A 22,710-nucleotide genomic window follows, 5' to 3' on the forward strand; every position below is an offset into this window, starting at 1 on the left:
CACTTACTATGTGCCAAGCACTGTGCTAAGTGCTGGGGCACATTTAAGATAATCAGGTCAGGCACAGTCCCTTTCCCACAAAGAGCTCACAGACCAGGAGGGAGGATAGGTATTTAATCCCCATTTTGCCTGTGAGAAAATTTGAGACAGAACAATCAATATATTTACTGAGCGCTTACTACGTGCCGAGCTGTACCACACTGTACTAGGCGCTTGGAAGAGAGTAGTATGGTAGAATCAAATCCCGGCTCCGCCACTTGTTAGCTGTGTGACTTTGGGCAAGTCACTTAACTTCTCTGTGCCTCAGTTACCTCATCTGGAAAATGGGGATTGACTGTGAGCCTTCTGTGGGACAACCTGATCACCTTGTAACCTCCCCAATGCTTAGAACAGTGCTTTGCGCATAGTAAGTGTTTAATAAATGCCATTATTATTATATATATTATTTGAACCCCTGACCTCTGACTCCAAAGCCTGGGCTCTTTCCACTGAGCCACGCTGCTCTTGTACTCTCTGTGTGTCTAGGAGGTGTTCTGCACATAGCACGTAGCACAATAATAGTAACAATAATTGCGGTATTTGTTAAGCACCTACTATATGCCACACGCTGTACTAAGCATCAGGGTGGAAACAAGCAAATCAGGTTGGACGCAAATGTCCCACGTGGGGCTCACAGTCTCAATCCCCATTTTACAGATGAGGTAATGGAGGCACAGAGAAGTGAAGTGACTTGCCCAAGGTCACAGAGCAGATAAGTGGCGGAGCCGGGATTAGAACCCACGACCTCTGACTGCCAAGCCTAACTTCTTTAACCATTTTGATCCCTCTCTCACATTCCTTCTCTCTTTCTCCATGCCCACTTTGATCCTTGGGGACTTTAATGTACTGATGGCATTTGCTAAGCGCTTACTTGAGAAGCAGTGTGGCTCAGTGGAAAGAGCCCGGGCTTTGGAGTGAGAGGTCATGGGTTCGAATCCCGGCTCCGCCACATGTCTGCTGTGTGACCTTGGGCAAGTCACTTAACTTCTCTGAGCCTCAGTTGCCTCATCTGTAAATGGGGATTGACTGTGAGCCCCACGTGGGACAACCTGATCATGTTATATCCCCCCAGCGCTTAGAACAGTGCTTTGCACATAGTAAGTGCTTAACAAATGCCATTATTATTATTATTATTATTATTACTAGGTGCCAAGCACTGTTCTAAGCGCTGGGGTGGAAAGAGCACGGGCTCGGGAGTCAGAGGTCATGGGTTCTAATCCTGGCTCCCAAGTAGTGTGACCTTGGGCAAGTCACTTCACTTCTCTGTACCTCAGTTACCTCATCTGTAAAATGGGGATGAAGACTGTGAGCCCCACATGGGACAACCGGATTACCTTGCATCTACCCCAGTGCTTAGAACAGTGCTTGGCACCTAGTAAGCACTTAACAGTCTTCTAGACTGTGAGCCCGCTGTTGGGTAGGGACCGTCTCCATATGTTGCGGACTTGGACTTCCCAAGCGCTTAGTACAGTGCTCTCCATACAGCAAGCGCTCAACAAATACGATTGAATGAATGAATGAATGAACGAACAAATACCAACATTATCAGCGTGGCTCAGCGGAAAGAGCCCGGACTTTGGAGTCAGAGGTCATGGGTTCAAGTCCCGGCTCCGCCACTTGGCAGCTGTGTGGCTTTGGGCAAGTCACTTCACTTCTCTGGGCCTCAGGTACCTCATCTGGAAAATGGGGATGAAGACTGTGAGCCCCACGTGGGACAACCTGATTACCGTGTATCCCCCCCAGCGCTTAGAACAGTGCTTTGAACATAGTAAGCGCTTAATAAATGCCATTATTATTATTATTAACATTATTATTATTATTATTATTAACCATTGAACAATCTTGACCCTCACCAACTCTGAAATCCCTCTCCGTGACCACAGCCTTCTCACTCGCCTCCTCTCCCATATTCCTCCTCCTCGTAAACCTTTTCTATTCCCCACAGTGGCCCTCCGATCTCTCCACCCCATCCAACACCCCACTTAGCCTCCATACCCAGTAGAAGCAGCATGGCTCAGTGGAAAGAGCCCGGGCTTTGGAGTCAGAGGTCAGGGGTTCGAATCCTGGCTCCACCACATGTCTGCTGTGTGACCTTGGGCAAGTCACTTCACTTCTCTGAGCCTCAGTTCCCTCATCTGTAAAATGGGGACTTAGACTGTGAGCCCCATGTGGGACAACTTAATCACCTTGTCTCCTCCCCAGCGCTTAAAACAGTGCTTTGCACGTAGTAAGCGCTTAACAAATGCCATTATTATTATTATTATTATTGTTATTATTACCCACCCTTGATGACCAAATAGACGTTCTCAAAACCACCCACTCTAATGAACCCAACTCTCTCGCTCTCCTAACCCTTCATCACTCGTTCCCCTCTCCATCCCCCCATCTTACCTCCTTCCCTTCCCCACAGCACCTGTATATATGTATATATCTTCGTACATATTTATTACCCTATTTTTTATTTATTTATTTTACTTCTACATATCTATTCTGTTTTATTTTGTTAGTATGTTTGGTTTGGTTCTCCGTCTCCCCCTTTTAGACTGTGAGCCCACTGTTGGGTAGGGACCGTCTCTATATGTTGCCAACGTGGACTTCCCAAGCGCTTAGTACAGTGCTCTGCGCACAGTAAGTGCTCAATAAATACGATTGATTGATTGATCGCTCTCATTCCACTAACCCGCAGCCCTGGATCACCTGCAGAGTCCAACTCCTTCCGTCCTGTGCTGGAGCCGCAGAGCGCTGATGGTGGAAATCTAAATAGCTGCTGACTTTGTCCACTTCAAGTTGAACTCTGCCCTCTCCTCTGCCCGGCAATACGATTTTTCTTCCCTTCTTGACACCCACGCCCCTCGCCATCACCAGTTCTTCCAGACATTTAATTCCCTCCTCGGGGCCCCTGTCCCCGCCACCCCCTGCTTCTGACCTGAGTCAGAGGTCAGGGGTTCGAATCCCGGCTCCGCCACATGTCTGCTGTATGACCTTGGGCAAGTCACTTCACTTCTCTGAGCCTCAGTTACCTCATCTGTAAAATGGGGATGAAAACTGTGAGCCCCACATGGGACAACCTGATCACCTTGTATCTTTCCCAGCGCTTAGAACAGTGCTTTGCACATAGTAAGCACTTTACAAATGCCATCATCATCATTATTATTATTTGACACTGTGGACCACCACCTTCTACTGGAAACGTTATTCAACCTTGGCTTCACTGACTCTGTCCTCTCCTGGTTCTCCTCTTATCTCTCTGGACGTTCATTTTATTCATTCATTCATTCATTCATTCATTCATTTAATTATATTTACTGAGCGCTTCCTGAGTGCAGAGCACTGTACTAAGCGCTTGGGAAGTACAATTCAGCAACAAAGACAATCCCTGCCCACAACAGGCTCACAGTCTAGAAGGGGGGAGACAGGCATCAAAACAAGTGAACAGGGAAAAGTAGCATCAATATAAATAAATAGAATTAGAGATATATGCATACCATTAATAAAAATAAATAGAATTATAATTATAAATATGTACATAATAATAATGATGATGGCATTTGTTAAGCACTTACTATGTGCGAAGCACTGTTCTAAGCACTGGGGGGGGATACAAGGTGATTATGTTGTCCCACGTGGGGCTCACGGTCTTAATCCCCATTTTACAGATGAGATAACTGAGGTACAGAGAAGCGAAGTGACTTGCCCAAAGTCACCCAGCTGACAAGCGGTGGAGCCGGGATTCGAACCCATGACCTCTGACTCCCAAGCCCGGGCTCTTTCCACTGAGCCACGCTACATATATACACAAGTACATAGAGAAGCAACGTGGCTTCGTGGAAAGAGCCCGGACTTGGGAGTCAGAGGTTGTAGGTTCCAATCCCGGCTCCGCCGCTTATCAGCTGTATGACCTTGGGTAAGTCACTTAACTTCTCTGTGCCTCAGCTACCTCATCTGTAAAATGGGGATTAAGATTTGAGCCCCATGTGGGACAACCTGATTAACTTGTATCTACCTCAGCACTTAGAACAGTGCTTGGCACATAGTAAGAGCTTAACAAATACCAACAACACAAGTGCTATGGGGCGGGGAGGGGGGTAGAGCAAAGGGAGGGAGTGGGGGTGATGGGGAGAGGAGGGGAGTAGAGAAAAAGGGGGGCTCAGTCCGGGAAGGCCTCCTGGAGGAGGTGAGCTCTCAATAGGGCTTTGAAGGAAGGAAGAGAGCCATTTTGGTGGATGTGTGGACGGAGGGCATTCCAGGCCAGGGGAAGGACGTGGGCCGGGGGTTGATGGCGGGGCAGGCGAGAACGAGACACCGTGAGGAGGTGAGCGGCGGCAGAAGAGTGGAGGGCGCGGGCTGGAGAAGGAGAGAAGGGAGGTGAGGTAGGAGGGAGTGAGGGGATGGACAGCCTTGAAGCCGAGAGTGAGGAGTTTTTGCTTGATTTGTAGGTTGACAGGCAAGCCCTGGAGATTTTTGAGGAGGGGAGTGACATGCCCAGAGCATTTCTGTACAGAAATAATCCGGGCAGCAGAGTGAAGTATAGACTGAAGCGGGGAGAGACAGGAGGATGGGAGATCAGAGAGGAGGCTGATGCAATAATCCAGTTGGGTTAGGATGAGAGATTGAACCAGCAAGGTGCGGTTTGGATGGAGAGGAAAGGGCGGATCTTGGCGCTGTTGTGGAGCTGAGACTGGCAGGTTTTGGTGACAGATTGGATGTGAGGGGTGAATGAGAGAGCGGAGGCGAGGATGGCACCGAGGTTGTGGGCTTGTGAGACGGGAAGGATGGTCGTGCCGTTCACAGTGACGGGAAAGTCAGGGAGAGGGCAGGCTTTGGGAGGGAAGAGAAGGAGCTCATTCGTGCTGTCTCCTTCGCAGACTCCTCCTCGGCCTCCCACCCCTTAACTGTGGGGATCCCTCAAGGTTCAGGTCTGGGTCTCCTATTCTCCAAGGGGAATTCTGCTTCCCACAGCTTCAGCTATCATCTCTATGCTGATAATACCCAAATCTACATCTCCTCCCCTGATCTCTCTCCCTCTCTCCAGACTCACATCTCCCCCTGCCTTCAGGACCTGGATGTCTGCCCGCCACCTCAAACTCAACATGTCCAAGGCTGAGCTCCTTGTCTTCCCTCCCAAACCTTTCCTCTTCCTGACTTTCCTGTCGCTGTAGATGGCACCACCGTCCTTCCCGTCTCACAAATCCGTAATCTTGGCATTATCCTTGACTCCTCTCTCTCCTTCAAGCCACATATTCATTCTGTCACCAAATCCTGCTGGTCCCACCTTCACAACATCGCTAAAATCCGCCCTTTTCTCTCCATCTGAACTGCTACCACATTAATAAAATCACTCATCCTATCCTGCCTAGATTGCTGCATCAGCATCGTTTCTGACCTCCCAACCTCCTGCCTCTCCCCACTCCAGTCCGTACTTCACTCCACTGCCCGGATTATCTTTCTACACCCTTCTCCACAAAAATCTCCAGTGGTTGCCCATCCACCTCCACATCAAACAAAACTCCTCTCCATTAGCTTCAAAGCCCTCCATCCCCTCGGCCACTCCTACCTCACCTCCCTTCTCTCCTTCTCCAGCCCAGCCTGCACCCTCCACTCCTCTGCCGCTAACCTCCTCACCGTGCCTCGTTCTCGCCTGTCCCGCTGTCGACCCCCGGCCCACATCCTACCTCTGGCCTGGAATGCCTTCTGTCCACACATCCGCCACACAATTACTCTCCCCATCTTTCAAAGCCTTACTGAAGGCCCATCTCCTCCAAGAGGCTTTCCCAGACTAAGCCCCACTTTTCCTCATCTCCCACTCCCTTCTGCTTCACCTTGATTTGCTCCCTTATCTCTTCCCCCCCTCTCCCCACCTCACAGCACTAATGTATCTATTTCATTTATTTTTATTGATGTCGGTTTATTTGTATTGATGTCTGTCTCCCCTCCTCCAGACTGTGAGCTCACTGTGGGCAGGGATTCTCACTCTTTATTGTTGTATTGTACTTTTCCAAGCACTTAGTACAGTGCTCTGTACACAGTAAGTGCTTAATAAATACGACTGAATGAATAATGATAATAATGGTATTTGTTAAGTGCTTACTAAATGTCAAGCACTGTTCTAAGCACTGGGGTAGATACAAGGTAATAAGGTTGGCCGCAGTCCCTGTCCCACATGGAGCTCACAGTCTCAATCCCCATTGCACAGATGAGGAAACATTTCACAGATGAGGGGGTGTCCGTGCTGGGGGTGGGTGGGTGGGGAAAGGGATGGAGTTTAGTAAAAGAGGGGGTGTCTGTGCTGGGAGGTGGGGAAGGACTGAGCTCAGTAAAAGAGGGGGTGTCCGTGGAAGGGGGAGGAGCTCAGTAAAAGAGGGGGTGTCTGTGTAGGGGGAAAGGGGAAAGGGATGGAGCTTAGTAAAAGAGGGGGTGTCTGAGCTGGGGGGAAGAGATGGTGGTCAGTCAAAGAGGGGGGGCAGGGGGTGGGCAGGGGGCTTCTCTCCCCAGCCGTGTCCCCCTCCCCTCCAACCCCTTGTCCTCTGCTTTCTGTGTTTTTTCTCCAGCTGAATGACAGTGGGGTCCATCGTGGGCCGGGACAGGGGCTGCCTCTCCCTGGGGGTGGGGGTCAGGAGGGAGGGAGGGAGGGAAGGAGGGCGCCTGTGTGTCCCCCCACCCCCAGCCCTCCAGCAGGACCCGGCTGCTGCCCGGCCTGGTGGGAGACCACCGGGGTGGGGTTGTGGGGGGGATGGGGGAGGATAAGGGAGGGCCAAGGGGAGGAGGCGGGGACCGGGGGGAGGAGGAGGAGGAGGAGGACCAGCCGGAGACAGACGCGGGGGAGGCCAGGGGAGAGGAGCGAGAGGACGAAGACCAGGAGACAGACTGGACGGGGAGGCCAGGGAAGAGAAGGACGGGCCCCAGAGGAGCAGGAGGAGGAGGAGGCGAAGGAAAGGAGCAGAGGACAGGAGAGGGAGGCCAGGGGAGAACAGTACAGGCCCAGGAGGAGGAGGAGGAAGACGGGAAGGGGAGGCCGGGGCTGGGAGGAGAAGGAGAAGGACGGGAGGGGAGGTCAGGAGGCAGGGGAGACCAGCACGGGCCCAGGAGGACGAGGAGGAGGAGGAGGAAGAGGAGAAGAAGGAGGAGGAGGACGAGGGCGGCAACGAGGAGGAGGAGAAGAAGGACAGGACAGGGAGGGCAAGGAAGCCAGAGGAGGCCAAAGGAGGAGGAGGAGGAGGAGGAGAAGAAGGGAGGGGATGGAGGCCGGGTCAGGGAGGCCGGTGCCGGGCGTTGGGGATGCGGAGGCGGGGGCGTCGTCGAGGGGTTGTTCGGGGGGTCCCCCCCGCCTGCCGTCGGAGGCCCCGAGCCGCCAGTGGGGGCTGAACGTGCTGTGCTGGGGCCTGTCCCTGACGCTGGGCTGGGCCGTGCACGCCCGCAGCCTGCCGCACCACCACCTGCTCCACGCCCTGCACGCCCTCATGGCCCTGCAGCTCCTCTGGATGGGCTGGCACCTCTGGGCAGGCCCTCACGGACCCCGGGCCCGGGCCCGGGCCCGGACCCCGGACCGGGCCGCAGACCGGGCCGCAGACCGGGCCCCGGAACAGGCCTCAGATCGGGCCTCAGACCGGGACGCAGACCGGGCCGCAGACCAGGCCTCGACGCCAGACGACGCCCACGCCGACACCCGCTGGCTCAGGGGTGAGACACAAACCCCCACCCACCCCCTCTCATCCCCTTCATTCAATCGCATTTATCGAGCGCTGTCTGTGTGCAGAGCACTGGACTAAGCGCTTGGGAGGTACAAGTCAACGACGGTCCCTACCCAACAATGGGCTCACAGTCTAGAAGGGAGATCTGACTCTCCTGACCCTCAGAGCCCTCTCTGACCACCTCTCACCCCCCTCTGACCCTCTTCTGATCCCCTCTGACCCCCTCTCGCCTCCCTGACGCTCTGACCCACCTCCAACCCCCCTCTCACCCTCCCTGACCCTCTGACTCCTCTGACCCCCTTCTGATCTGACCCCCCTGACCCTCTGACCCTCTTTGCCCTCCAACCCCTGACTCCCCTGACCCTCAGACCCCTCTCTGACCCCCTCTGACACTCCCCTCACCTTCCCTGACCCTCTGACTCCTCTGACTCCCTTCTGATCTGACCCTCCTGACCCTCTGACCCCCTCTGACCCCCTCTGACTTCCCTCTGACCCCCTGATCTCCCTCTGACCCCCCCGACCCCCACTGACCTTCTGACCCCCTCTGACCCCCTCTCACCTCCCTGACCCTCTGACCCACCTCCGACCCCCCCTCACCCTCCCTGACCCTCTGACGCCCTTCTGGTCTGACCCCCCCTTACTCTCTGACTCCCTCTGCCCCGACCCCTTTCTGACTCCCCTGACCCTCAGACCCCTCTCTGACCCCCTCTGACCCCACTCTGACCCTCTTCTGATCCCCTCTGACCCACCTCTGACCCCCTCTCACCCCTGACCCTCTGACTCCTCTGACCCCCTTCTGATCTGACCTCCCTGACCCTCTGACCCCCTCTGAGCCCCCTCTGACTTCCCTCTGACCCCCTGATCTCCCTCTGAGCCCCCTCTGACCCCCGCTGACCCTCTGATTCCCCCTGACCCCCCGGACCTCCTTCTGACCACCCCAACCCTCTGATCCCCCTGACATCCTCTCGCCCCCCAACCCTCAGACCCCCTCTGACCCCCCTCACCCCCTCTGACTCTCTGACCCCCCCAACCCTCTGACCTTCTGACCCTGCTGCCCCTCTCATTGGTCTCTCTCCCACTGCCCCAGCTCTTTCCCCTGCTGCCCCTGCTGTGCCCATTACTGCTCTGTCTCTTGCTGCTGCCCTTTCATTGCTCGTTCTCCTGCTTCTCCTGCTCACAGTGCTCCTGACATTGCTCTTTCTCCTGCTTCTCCTGCCGTGCCCATCATTGTTCTTTCTCCCACTGCTGCTTCTCCTGCTGCCCCTGTTACTGCTCTTTCTAATAATAATGACGCCCCACAGGAGGCTCACACTCTTAATCCCCATTTGACAGGTGAGGGAACTGAGGCCCAGGGAAGTGAAGCGACTGGCCCAAGGTCACACAGCAGACAGGTGGCGGAGGCGGGATTAGAACCCTTATCTCTTATCTCTCTGGCCATTCATTCTCAGTCTCCTTTGCGGGTCCCTCCTCCCCCTCCCATCCCCTTACTGTAGGGGTTCCTCAAGGGTCAGTTCTCAGTCCCCTTCTGTTCTCTATCTACACTCACTCCCTTGGTGAACTCATTCGCTCCCACGGCTTCACCTATCATCTCTACACTGATGACACCCAAATCTACATCTCTACCCCTGCTCTCTCTCCCTCCCTTCAGGCTCGGGTCTCCTCCTATCTTCAGGACATCTCCATCTGGATGTCTGCCCGCCATCTAAAACTCAATATGTCCAAGACTGAACTCCTTATCTTCCCTCCCAAACTCTGCCCTCTCCCTGACTTTCCTGTCACTGTAGACAGCACTACCATCCTTCCCATCTCACAAGGCCACAACCTTGGTGTCATCCTCGACTCTGACCTCTCATTCACCCCTCACATCCAATCCATCACCAAAACCTGCCGGTCTCACCTCCGCAACATCGCCAAGATCCGCCCTTTCCTCTCCATCCAAACCGCTCCCCTGCTGGTTCAGTCTCTCATCCTATCCCGACTGGATTACTGCATCAGCCTCCTCTCTGATCTCCCATCCTCCTGTCTCTCCCCACTTCAGTCTATACTTCACGCCGCTGCCCGGATCATCACTGTGCAGAAACGCTCTGGGCATGTTACTCCCCTCCTCAAAAATCTCCAGTGGCTACCAATCAACCTACACATCAGGCAGAAACTCCTCACCCTGGGCTTCAAGGCTGTCCATCCCCTCGCTCCCCTCCTACCTCACCTCCCTTCTCTCCTTCTCCAGCCCAGCCCGCACCCTCCGCTCCTCTGCCGCTAATCCTCCTCACGGTGCCTCGTTCTCGCCTGTCCCGCCGTCGACCCCCGGCCCACGTCCTCCCCCGGGCCTGGAATGCCCTCCCTCTGCCCATCCGCCAAGCTAGCTCTCTTCCTCCCTTCAAAGCCCTACTGAGAGCTCACCTCCTCCAGGAGGCCTTCCCACACTGAGCCCCCTTTTTCCTCTCCCCCTCTCCACCCCCCCCACCCTACCTCCTTCCCCTCCACACAGCACCTGTATATATGTTTGTACAGATTTATTACTCTGTTTTACTTTTACGTATTTTCTATTTATTTTGTCAATGATGTGCTTCTAGCTTTACTTCTATTTATTCTGATGACACCTGACCACATGTTTTGTTTTGTTTTGTTTTGTTGTCTGTCTCCCCCTTCTAGATTGTGAGCCCGTTGTTGGGTAGGGATTGTCTCTATATGTTGCCAACTTGTAGTTCCCAAGGGCTTAGTACAGTGCTCTGCACACAGTAAGCGCTCAATAAATACGATTGAATGAATGAATGAATGAACCCACGTCCTCCAACTCCCAAGCCTGCGTTCTTTCCACTAACCCACGCTGCTGTATTCATTCATTCATTCATTCATTCAGTTGTATTTATTAAGCGCTTACTGTGTGCAGAGCACTGGACTAAGCGCTTGGAAAGTACAATTCGGCAACAAATAGAGACAATTTCCTACCCAGCAATGGGCTCACACTCTACTGCTGCTACTCCGGCCCCTGTTACTGCGATTTCTCCTGCTGCAGTCGTTGTTACTGCTGCCCATTACTGCTATTTCTTCTGCTGCCCTTAATAATAATAATAATAATGGCATTTGTTAAGCGCTTACTATGTGCAAAGCACTGTTTGCCCTTGTTACTGCTCTTTCTACTGCTGCCCAAGGTTGCCCACTGGCCACCCTTGGTTGCCACCTCTGGGTGCTCCTCTGGAGTGCTGGGCTTTTCTCAGACTTCTGAGAAGTGGTTTTTCATTCTCCAGGTTGATTCTGTATCGGTTATCATTTCCTTCTGAAGAAATCCAATAAATTGTTATCTGGGGTCTGGGGAGTGGGGCGGGGTGTGGGAATCTATTTGTTCTTAAGAAGAATAATTGTGTTATTCGTTAAATGATTAATATACACCAAACTCTGGAGTAGATGCAGGTCATGGGTTCTAATCCCGGCCCTGCCACTTAGCTGTGTGACTTTGGGCAAGTCACTTCACTTCTCTGGGCCTCAGTTACCTCATCTGTAAAATGAGGATGAAGACTGTGAGCCCCACATGGGACAACCTGAACACCTTGTATCCCCTCCAGCGCTCAGAACAGTGCTCCGCACATAGTAAGCGCTTAACAAATGCCATTATTATTATTAGTAAGCGCTTAAGAAATGCCATCATTAGTATTATTATTACGCAGGGCAAGCAGATCAGACACAGTCCCTCTAAGTGCTGAATATGACACTTTGCACACAGTAAGCATTCAATAAATACGAATGATAAATTTAAGACATGGTACTCACAGTTTCAGGGGCAGGGAGAACAGGTTTTGAATTTCTATTTTACAGATCAGAAAACTGGGGCACAGAAAAGCAAAGTGACTTACTCCCGGTCACACAGCTGGCAAATGGTAGATTTAGATTCGAACCCAGGTCTCCCGACTCTCCTGCCCTTTACCACTAGACCATGCTCCTTCTTTTATAGTTCACTGGTCAGTGGCCAAAAAGGCAGGCTTTTGGGTACATGTCGGTATCTTTAGGGATTTATGCCGGTAATGTGTTATATAAGTCCAACTTTTCCTTTGAAAGATAGTGGTTGAGCTGTTCATTTGATTGTTTGTTTTCAAGCGGCATTGCCTTAGTGGAAAGAGTACATTCACTCATTCATCCATTCATTCATTCACTCAATCATACCTATTGAGGAACAGGCCTGAGAGTCAGAGGACCTGGGTTCTAATCCCGGTTCTGACACTTGTCGGCTGTGCGACCTTGGGCAAGCCGCTTAACTTCTCTGTGCTGCAGTTTCCTCATCAGCAAAGTGGAGATTAAATCTTCCTCCTTCTACTTAGACTGTGAGTCCCCCACGGATCCAACCTGAATACCTTGCATCTACCCCAGCACTTAGTACTTGGCACATAATAATAATAATAATAATAATAATAATAATAATAATAATAATGGCATTTGTTAAGCACTTACTATGTGCCAAGCACTGTTCTAAGCACTGGGAAGGTTACAAGGTGATCAGGTTGTCCCAAGGGGGGCTCACAGTCTTAATCCCCATTTTACAGATGAGGTAACTGAGGCTCAGAGAAGTGAAGTGACTTGCCCAAAGTCACACAGCAGACATGTGGCGGAGCCGGGATTAGAACCCCTGACCTCGGGCTTCCAAGCCCGGGCTCTTTCCACTGGGCCATGCTGCTTCTCTACATAGTGCTTGGCACAGAGTGAGTATTTAATGTTTGTTTTTCATTGCAGTTGAATTCGTTTGAAAGGGACTCTTTAGTGGGGTCCTCTGAATCTATCATGTCTACTGTAGAATTTCCTCTATCGTACAAGGAGCCCACAAGCAGCTCACTTTCATTCATTCATTCAATCAATCGTATTTATTGAGCACTTACTGTGTGCAGAGCACTGTACTAAGCGCTTGGGAAGTACAAGTTGGCAACATCTAGAGACGGTCCCTACCCAACAGCGGGCTCACAGTCTAGAAGGGGGAGACAGAGAACAAAACAAAACATATTAACAAAATAAAATAAATAGAATAAATATGTACAAGTAAAATAAATAAATAGAGTAATAAATACATACAAACATATATACATATTTACAAAGGGCAGCCCCTCTAACTCAGCGTGTCCCTGGGGGTACACAACTCTAGTGCATAGAGTGTGAGCTTCGGAGTCAGAAGGACCTGGATTCTAATCCTGCTTCTGCCACTCATCAGCTGTGTGACCTTGGGCAAGTCACTTCATTTTCTCTGTGCCTCAGTTACCTCATCTGTAAAATGGGGATTAAGAATGTAAGCCCCATGTGGGACATGGACCGTGTCCAACCTTGTTTCTATCCAGCGCTTAGAACAGTGCTGTGCACATAGTAAACACTTAATAAATGCCATTATTATTATTATTATTATTATTATTATTATTATTACCCCAGCACTTAGTACAGTGCCTGGCACATAATAAGCGCTCAACAAATACCATTAAAAAAAAAAAACTTCCAATGGGCAGCCCCTTCAATTCTGAGTGTCCCCCAACCAGCTCATCTCCAATGGGCAGTCCCTGAGTGTCCAGGCCAAGTTTTTTTTAAAATGGTATTTTTAAAATGATTTTTTTAATGCTATTTGTTAAGTACCGGGCACTGTACTAAGCGCTGGAGTAGATACAAGCTAATCAGTCTAGACACAGTCCATGTCCCACTTGGGGCTCACAGTCTTCATCCCCACTTTACAGATGAGGTAACTGAGGCACAGAGAAGTGGAGTGACTTGACCCAGGTCAACAGAAGACAAGTGGCGGAGCAGGGATTAGAACCCAGGTCATTTTGAGTCCCAGGCCCGTTTTCTATCCACTAGACTATGCTGCTTCTCAAGTTGACCTTTGGTTACTAACTGTGGCAATTGTTAAGTCCTTACTATGTGCCAGGAACTATACTGAGCGCTGAAAGTCCACCTTGAAATTCACTCACAATGCTTGGACTTTGGGGCGTGAATTCTTCGGAGTTTTCTCAGTTCCCTTTTGTGAAGAGGTGGTGGAGGGGAAGATGTGGGGAAACTTTCATTCATTCAATCAATCATATTTATTGAGGGCTTACTGCGTGCAGAGCACCGTACTAAATGCTTGGAAAGTATAATACAGTAATAAAGAGACAATCCCTGCCTACACCGGGTTTACAGTCTAGAGTGGGGAAGACAGTCATCAAAACAAGTAAACAGGCATCAAGATAAATCATCATCATCATCAATCGTATTTATTGAGCGCTTACTGTGTGCAGAGCACTGTACTAAGCACTTGGGAAGTACAAATTGGCAACATATAGAGACAATCCCTACATAAGTAGAATTGTAAACATAAGTGCTGCGGGACAGGGATGGAAGGAAGAGGAAAGGGAGTGAGTCGAAGTGACGTGGAAGGGAGGGGGAGCTGAGGAAAAGGGGGCTTAATCTGGGAAGGCCTCTTGGAGGAGGTGCACCTTCAGTAGGGCTTTGAAGGGGGGAAGAGTGATTGTTTGGAGGATGTGAGGAGGGAGGGCATTCCAGGCCAGAGGTAGGATGTGGGCCGGGGGTCGACGGCGGGACAGGCGAGAACGAGGCCCAGTGAGGAGGTTAGCGGCCTCAGAGGAGCGGAGGGTGTGGGCTGGGCTGGAGAAAGAGAGAAGGGAGATGAGGGATGAGGGGGAGAGGGGATGGACAGCTTTGAAGCCGAGAGTGAGGAGTTTTTGCTTGATTCGAAGGTTAATAGGCAACCACTGGAGAGTTTTGAGGAGGGGAGTTACATGCCCAGAGCATTTCTGTAGAAAGATAATCCGGGCAACAGAGTGAAGTACAGACTGAAGTGGGGAGAGGCAGGAGAATGGGAGGTCAGAAAGGAGGCTGATGCAGTAATCCAGTCGGGATAGATAGGATGAGAGATTGCACTAACATGGTAGGGGTTTGGAGGCAGAGGAAAGGGCGGATCTTGGCCATGTAATGAAGGTGAGACCCGTTGGATAAATGCGGTGAATGAGAGAGCGGAGTCAAGGATGACACCGAGGTTGTGGGCTTGTGAGACAGGCTTGTGAAACTTTGGCTAAGGAATGGTGGCAAACTCCCTGGAAGAGAGTCTGATGTCACGCGTTCCCTATTTATAAGACGAAACGGGTTCGTGTGATGGTTCTCCCCTCCTCAAAAATCTCCAATCAATCTGCGCATTAGGCAGAAACTCCTCACCCTGGGCTTCAAGGCTGTCCATCCATCACCTCGCCCCCTCCTACCTCACCTCCTTTCTCTCCTTCTCCAGCCCAGCCCGCACCCTCCGCTCCTCCGCCGCTAATCTCCTCACCTTGCCTCGTTCTCGCCTGTCCCGCCATCGACCCCTGGCCCACGTCCTCCCCCTGGCCTGGAATGCCCTCCCTCTGCCCATCTGCCAAGCTAGCTCTCTTCCTCCCTTCAAGGCCCTACTGAGAGCTCACCTCCTCCAGGAGGCCTTCCCAGACGGAGCCCCTTCCTTCCTCTCCCCCTCGTCCCCTTCTCCATCCCCCCCATCTTACCTCCTTCCCTTCCCCACAGCACCTGTATATATGCATATATATTTGTACATATTTATTACTCTATTTATTTATTTTACTGGTACATGTCTATTCTATTTATTTTATTTTGTTAGTAGGTTTGGTTTTGTTCTCCGTCTCCCCCTTTTAGACTGTGAGCCCACTGTTGGGTAGGGACTGTCTCTATATGTTGCCAACTTGTACTTCCCAAGCGCTTAGTACAGTGCTCTGCACACAGTAAGCGCTCAATAAATACGATTGATTGATTGATTGATGCAGGCAATGGGATCGAGGTGATTTTGTCAAAGCCACCCGTGTCATTATCCTGAAAGAATGTCCAGAGCTCTGAATCCTAAGGAAGGAGAAGGTACTGAATTCCTGGTCTCCAACTGAAGAGCCTGATGAACCACATCAACCTCTAAAGTCTTGGAGTTTCCAAATGGAATATCTAGGATCTCTGATAAAAGTAGCCGTGGCCTTCATTGAGTGTCAAACGCTGTACTAATGATGGGGTAGATACCAGATAATCAGGTTGGACACAGTCCTCGTCTCAAATTCATTCATTCAATCGTATTTATTGAGTGCTTACTGTGTGCAGAGCGCTGCACTAAGCGCTTGGGAAGTACAAGTCGGATGGGGTTCATCATCTAAGTAGCAGGGAGAAATAGGCAATGAATCCCTATTTGAAGGATGAGGAAACTGAGGGACAGAGAAGTTCATTCAGTTCAGTCGTATTTATTGAGCGCTTGCTGTGTGCAGAGCACTGTATTAAGTGCTTAGCATTGTACTAGAGTTAAGTGACCTGCCCAAGATTTCACCTAGACGAGTGGTGGAGCAGGGATCAGAGGCCAGGTCCTCTGCTTCCCAAGCCCTTGCCCTTTCATTCATTCAGTCGTATTTATAGAGCACTTACTATGTGCAGAGCACTGTACTAAGCGCTTGGAATAATAATGATGGCATTTATTAAGCCCTTACTATGTGCAAAGCACTGTTCTAAGTGCTGGATGGCATTTATTAAGCACTTACTATATGCAAAGTAATAATAATAATAATAATAATGATAGCATTTGTTAAGCGCTTACTATGTGCAAAGCACTGTTCTAAGCGTTGGGGAGGATACAAGGTGATGAGGTTGTCCCACGTGGGGCTCACAGTCTTAATCCCCATTTAACAGATGAGGCAACTGAGGCACAGAGAAGTGAAGTGACTTACTATGTGCAAAGCACTGTTTTAAGCACTGGATGGCATTTATTAAGTGCTTACTATGTGCAAAGTAATAATAATAATAATAATAATAATAATAGCATTTGTTAAGCACTTACTATGTTCAAAGCACTGTTTTAAGCGCTGGGGAGGATACAAGTTGATGAGGTTGTCCCACGTGGGGCTCACAGTCTTAATCCCCATTTTACAGATGAGGCAACTGAGGCACAGAGAAGTGAAGTGGCTTGCCCAAAGTCACACAGCTGACAATTGGCGGAGCCAGGATTTGAACTCATGACCTCTGACTCCCAAGCCCATGCTCTTTCCATTGAGCCAAGCTGCTTCTATCGACCCAAAGTACTGTTCTAAGCTCTGGGGAGGTAACAAGGTGATCAGATTGTCCCATGGGGGGTTCACAGTCAATCCCCATTTTACAGATGAGGTAGCTGAGGCCCAGAGAAGTGAAGTGACTTGCCCAGTGTCACACAGCTGACAGTTGGCAGAGCCGGGATTTGAACCCATGACCTCTGACTCCAAAGCCCAGGCTCTTTCCACTGTTCCACTAGGCCACATTCGTCTGATTCACCAAGCGTGCTTTCCCCACTGCCCAACACACAGAATAGTCGCTCAAAGCCCGTAGGAAGAGCTTATTGGGCTTTATTGAAGGCCCATCTCCTCCAGGAGGCCTTCCCTGATTAAACCGGCCTTTCCTCTTCTCCCACTCCCTTCTGCTTCACCCCAACCTGCTCCCTTTGTTCATCCCCCCTCCCAGCCCCACACCACTTATGTGCAGAGCTGTCATTTCTTTATTTCTATTAAGGTCCGTCACCCCCTCTAGACGTCTCCGGGCCTCAGTTACCTCCTCTGTAAAATGGGAATTGAGCCTGTGAATCTCCATCCCCCCCGCCTTACCTCCTTCCCTTCCCCACAGCACCTGTATATATGTATATATGTTTGTACGGATTTATTACTCTATTTATTATTTATTTTACTTGTACATAGCTATTCTATTTATTTTATTTTGTTAATATGTTTGGTTTTGTTCTCTGTCTCCCCCTTCTAGACTGTGAGCCCACTGTTGGGTAGGGACCTATATGTTGCCAACTTGGACTTCCCAAGCGCTTAGTACAGTGCTCTGCACACAGTAAGTGCTCAATAAATACGATTGATTGATTGATTGATTGACTGTCCAACTTGATTTTCTTGAATCCACCCCAGTGCTTAGTACAGTGCCTGGCAAATAGTAAGCACCTAATAAATGCCACTATTATTATTATATAGGACTGGGTCCAACTTGAGTGATTCGTATCTCCTCCAGTGGTTGGAACAATGCACTTGACGTTGTATTCATAGCAAAAACTTAACAAATACGATAAAAAACACAAAAACAAACCAAAAATTATCATTTGATCTAATAATAATGATGGTATTTGTTAAGCACTTACTACGTGCAAAGCACTGTTCTAAGTGCTGGGGAGGTTACAAGGTGATCAGGTTGTCCCACGTGGGGCTCACAGTTTTCATCCCCATTTTACAGATGAGGTAACTGAGGCACAGAGAAGTGAAGTGACTTGCCCAAGGTCACACAGCAGACATGTGGCGGAGCGGGATTAGAACCCATGACCTCTGACTCCAAAGCCCATGCTCTTTCCACTGGCCCACACTGCTTCTCACCGTAAGGTTTTTCCTCTATATAGCTCAATTTTCCCTTCTAAATAAGAACATGAAAAATATTATTACTTCAAATTAATGGAAGGGCTGTTATTTATTTTTCTTTTTAAATCTCCCTGAATATTTATGAAATATTGATGAAAGACCTTCAAGGAAACTTCAGTAGTTGTAACTAGTTGAAATAACCATAATGTGCCCAGTTTAAGCATGACCATGACTAAATATACTGTATTCAATGTATTTTTTACCAACTTTAGTGAAGGCAAGAAGATATTTCCAAGTGCAAGGCCAAATTCCAAAATTTTCCAAGTTACATCTTTTAAATTCATTCATTCATTCAATCATATTTATTGAGCACTTACTGAGTACAGAGCACTGTACTGAGCGCTTGGGAGAGTACAATACAACAATAAATCGACACATTCCCTGCCCACAACGAGCTTACATTCTAGAGGCGGGGCAGGGAGGAGGTTTGTTAAATTAAAAATCGGTTTTAAAGTCTTTCTCATTGCAAGGGATTACTTTAGTCTTTTCGAAAAGCAGTAAAGTGCTCACAAAATCTTCCTGTAAAGATTTGAAATCCTCTGGGTTAAGTTGCACGCTGCTTTTTGAACAATTTTCAATTATTCTTTGGCCTATTCACCAAGGTTTATAAAAAGGTTCATCTGTGGGATTTTAAAAGTGACTCCCACAAGATTTTCAGTGTGGATATATGTTTTTCTTTTCCCCAGGGTTATTCGGAATGATTAAGAATGACTTCTGTAAATGATAATCTAGAGGACATTTGGCTAAACGTGATAGAAGGTATAGCAACATATTCTAGACTGTGAGCCCACTTGTTGGGTAGGGACTGTCTCTATATGTTGCCAACTTGTACTTCCCAAGCGCTTAGTCCAGTGCTCTGCACACAGTAAACGATCAATAAATACGATTGATTGATTGATTACAGCATCAATCACTGCCTTTTAGCAATCGTTTAAGGTCATCTGCTAATGGACATGATCAATCGATCAATCAATCATATATATTAAGTGCTTACTGTGTGCAGAGCACTGTTTTAAGTGCTTGGGAGAGTATAGTGGATACAGCATGGGCTTGGGAGTCAGAGGTCATGGGTTCTAATCCCGCTCCGCCACGTCTGCTGTGTGACCTTGGACAAGTCACTTAACTTCTCTGAGCCTCAGTTACCTCATCTGTAAAATGGGGTTGAAGACTGGGAGCTCCCTGTGGGACAACCTGATCACCTTGTGTCTCCCACAGCGCTTAGAACAGTGCCTTGCACATAGTAAGCACTTAACAAATGCCATTATTATTGTTATTTTTATTATTATTATCTCCCCCAGCGCTTAGAACAGGACCTTGCACATAGTAAGCACTTAACAAACGCCATTATTATTGTTATTATTATTATTATCTCCCCCAGCGCTTAGAACAGTGCCTTGCACATAGTAAGCACTTAACAAATGCCATTATTATTGTTATTTTTATTATTATTATCTCCCCCAGCGCTTAGAACAGTACCTTGCACATAGTAAGCACTTAACAAACGCCATTATTATTGTTATTATTATTATTATCTCCCCCAGCGCTTAGAACAGTGCCTTGCACATAGTAAGCACTTAACAAACGCCATTATTATTGTTATTATTATTATTATCTCCCCCAGAGCTTAGAACAGTGCCTTGCACATAGTAAGCACTTAACAAATGCCATTATCATTATCTCCCCCAGCGCTTAGAACAGTACCTTGCACATAGTAAGCACTTAACAAATGCCATTATTATTGTTACTATTATTATTATCTCCCCCAGCGCTTAGAACAGTGCCTTGCACATAGTAAGCACTTAACAAATGCCATTATTATTGTTATTATTGTTATTATCTCCCCCAGCGCTTAGAACAGTGCCTTGCACATAGTAAGCACTTAACAAATGCCATTATCATTGTTATTATTATTATCTCCCCCAGTGCTTAGATCAGTGTCAGGCACCGAGTTGGCAGTCTAGGTATGAGCTTACACGATCAGCGACCCTTCGATTTGTAATACCAGCGAATCTGCCCTTAATGTTGAATAAAATGACAATATTTCCTCCATCTCAGTGACCCTTCGATTTGTAATACCAGCAAATCTGCCCTTAATGTTGAATAAATGTTAGAGAAGCAGCATGGCTCAGTGGAAAGAGCCCGGGCTTTGGAGTCAGAGGTCATGGGTTCAAATCCCAGCTCTGCCAGTTGTCAGCTGTGTGACTTTGGGCAAGTCACTTCACTTCTCTGGGCCTCAGTTACCTCCTCTGTAAAATGGGGATTAAGACTGTGAGCCCCCTGAGGGACAACCTGATCGCCTTGTAACTTCCCCAGCGCTTAGAACAGTGCTTTGCACATAGTAAGCGCTTAATAAATGCCATTAAAAAAAAATGACAATATTTCCTCCACCTCAGTTGTCACAAAACGTTACGATAAGGCTCAGTACAAATAACTCTAACAGATCTCTTTTCCTGATGGTTCAAGAGGTATCCTTAAAGAAAAAAATTGGAGATCCTGGCACCATAATTAAGTAGCCAACCTACAGAAAACCGATCGAGGTTTTTCAGAAGCTAGAAGAAAATCTATCGTTGCAAACTATCTTCATTTAATGCTGAATATCTGCAGTGGTTTGAATATCTTCCAAGTTCTTTTCAAGGAAAAAACAAGGCCTTAGGCGATTCCATTTTTGTTAGGACTCCATAGTGACTTAGTGTGTCCCTCCAAACAATGGAAACAGGCTGCCAAGTGATTGCATTACTCTTCTTTGAGGAATTCTTGGATCTGGGAACTATAACTTCATTGTTCACCTTTGTGAGTCATAAAGTTTTCCATGTAGTTACAGAGCGTTAACACATGTCGCATGTGATTCAGTTACCTCGGCCTGTCCTGAACGGTACAATGTCTTTAAAGATTCGAGAGTACGGTAACAAAAATCCTTTAGACCTCACAAACCCTTATTGTGATATGTGGGTTTTCTCATGTCTTTCTTTGATTTTCCTAAGGAAATGGCCTTTGGAGATCCCTCTTCGTGTTTGGTCGAGTATAATTCTGAAGGAATTTCCCTGCCAATTAACACGTTGTTCTTTTTGTCTTGTTCAGGGAGCATTACATTATTTGCCATTATTACTCTCATTCTGGGATCCTTTAAAATTGGCTACTTTATTGGATTTTCAGAATGCTTATCAGCCACGGAAGGTGTTTTTCCGGTTATACACGCTATACATACCGTGTTCCAGGTAAAAACGAACCTATGTCTTTTTTTTATTACTTTCTTTTGTCATCATGTTACTGTTGCTCAGGGCGACGTGACTTTACAAGAGCATTAATTGATCCGAAACAGCCTAGGATGATAGGGGCTGTATCTAATGCGGGTCTGTCCCCTTGGGTGAGTCGTTAAATATCCTGGTCTCCAGGTGACCCCTTTGAGAGATCAATCAATCAATCGTATTTATTGAGCGCTTACTGTGTGCAGAGCACTGTACTAAGCGCTTGGGAAGTACAAGCTGACAACATATAGAGACAGTCCCTACCCAACAGTGGGCTCACAGTGAGATGGAGTAGTTCATTGCCCAAACATTCCTGACGGGATTTTAATGAACTGAAAGACAATGATTATCGCTCTAGAAAGCCAAGTGCTATAATTAGTATCTGGCTAATTATAAATTACTAAATTTACATTATTTAAATATAATATATTAATATGCTATAATTAATAATATAAAAATATAACACCAATATTATTATCGATATCAATAATTAATATACCATTATATAGTATCTAATATAATTATAATATATCAACAATAACATGATTAAACAATAAATAAATTAGAAATAATAATATCAATCAATCGATCGTATTTATTGAGAACTTACTGTGTGCAGAGCACTGTACTAAGCGCTTGGGAAGTACAAGTTGGCAACATATAGAGGCGGTCCCTACCCAACAGTGGGTTCACAGTCTAAAAGGGGGAGACAGAGAACAAAACCAAGCATACTAACAAAATAAAATAAATAGAATAGATATGTACAATTAATAATCGCATATTAATATATCAACAATATATTAATATTATAACAGACAATAAACAATAACATAATATAATTATATATTATTATAATATATAACATATAACATATCATATATAATAACTTAATACTTAATATTATTAATACTATAATATCATTATTATGAATAATTATAATATGAGAAGCAGCATGGCATAGTGGATAGAGCAGAAGTCTGGGAATCAGAAGGCCATGGGTTCATTCATTCATTCTTTCAGCCATAGTTATTGGATGCTTACAGTGTGCAGAACACTGTACTAAGCACTTGGAAAGTACAATACAGCAACAGAGAGAGACAATCCCTGCCCACAGAGGGTTTACCAGCTCCGTTGCTTGTCTGCTGTGTGACCTTGGTCAAGTCCCTTCTAGACTGTGAGCCCCTTTTGGGTAGGGACCGTCTCTATATGTTGCCGACTTGTACTTCCCAAGTGCTTAGTACAGTGCTCTGCACACAGTAAGCGCTCAATAAATACGATTGAGTGAATGAATGAAGTCACTTCACTTTTATGTGCCTCAGTTCGCTCGTC

The 22,710-nt window shown here is 47.8% G+C and overlaps 1 protein-coding gene across 1 annotated transcript in view; it reads left to right on the top strand.

The window, feature by feature from the left end:
- Positions 1-7,274: 7,274 nt before the first annotated feature.
- Positions 7,275-22,710, top strand: part of OTOP1 (otopetrin 1) — a 39,167-nt gene continuing 23,731 nt past the window's right edge. Inside the window, exons 1-4 of the mRNA XM_038744930.1 lie at positions 7,275-7,716; positions 11,677-11,743; positions 20,952-21,033; positions 21,118-21,351. Of these exons, the coding sequence (XP_038600858.1) occupies positions 7,275-7,716; positions 11,677-11,743; positions 20,952-21,033; positions 21,118-21,351 (825 nt within the window). The remainder of the gene's footprint in view (positions 7,717-11,676; positions 11,744-20,951; positions 21,034-21,117; positions 21,352-22,710) is intronic.

This window comes from Tachyglossus aculeatus, chromosome 4, assembly GCF_015852505.1.
Source record: "Tachyglossus aculeatus isolate mTacAcu1 chromosome 4, mTacAcu1.pri, whole genome shotgun sequence".
Taxonomy (NCBI): domain Eukaryota; kingdom Metazoa; phylum Chordata; class Mammalia; order Monotremata; family Tachyglossidae; genus Tachyglossus; species Tachyglossus aculeatus.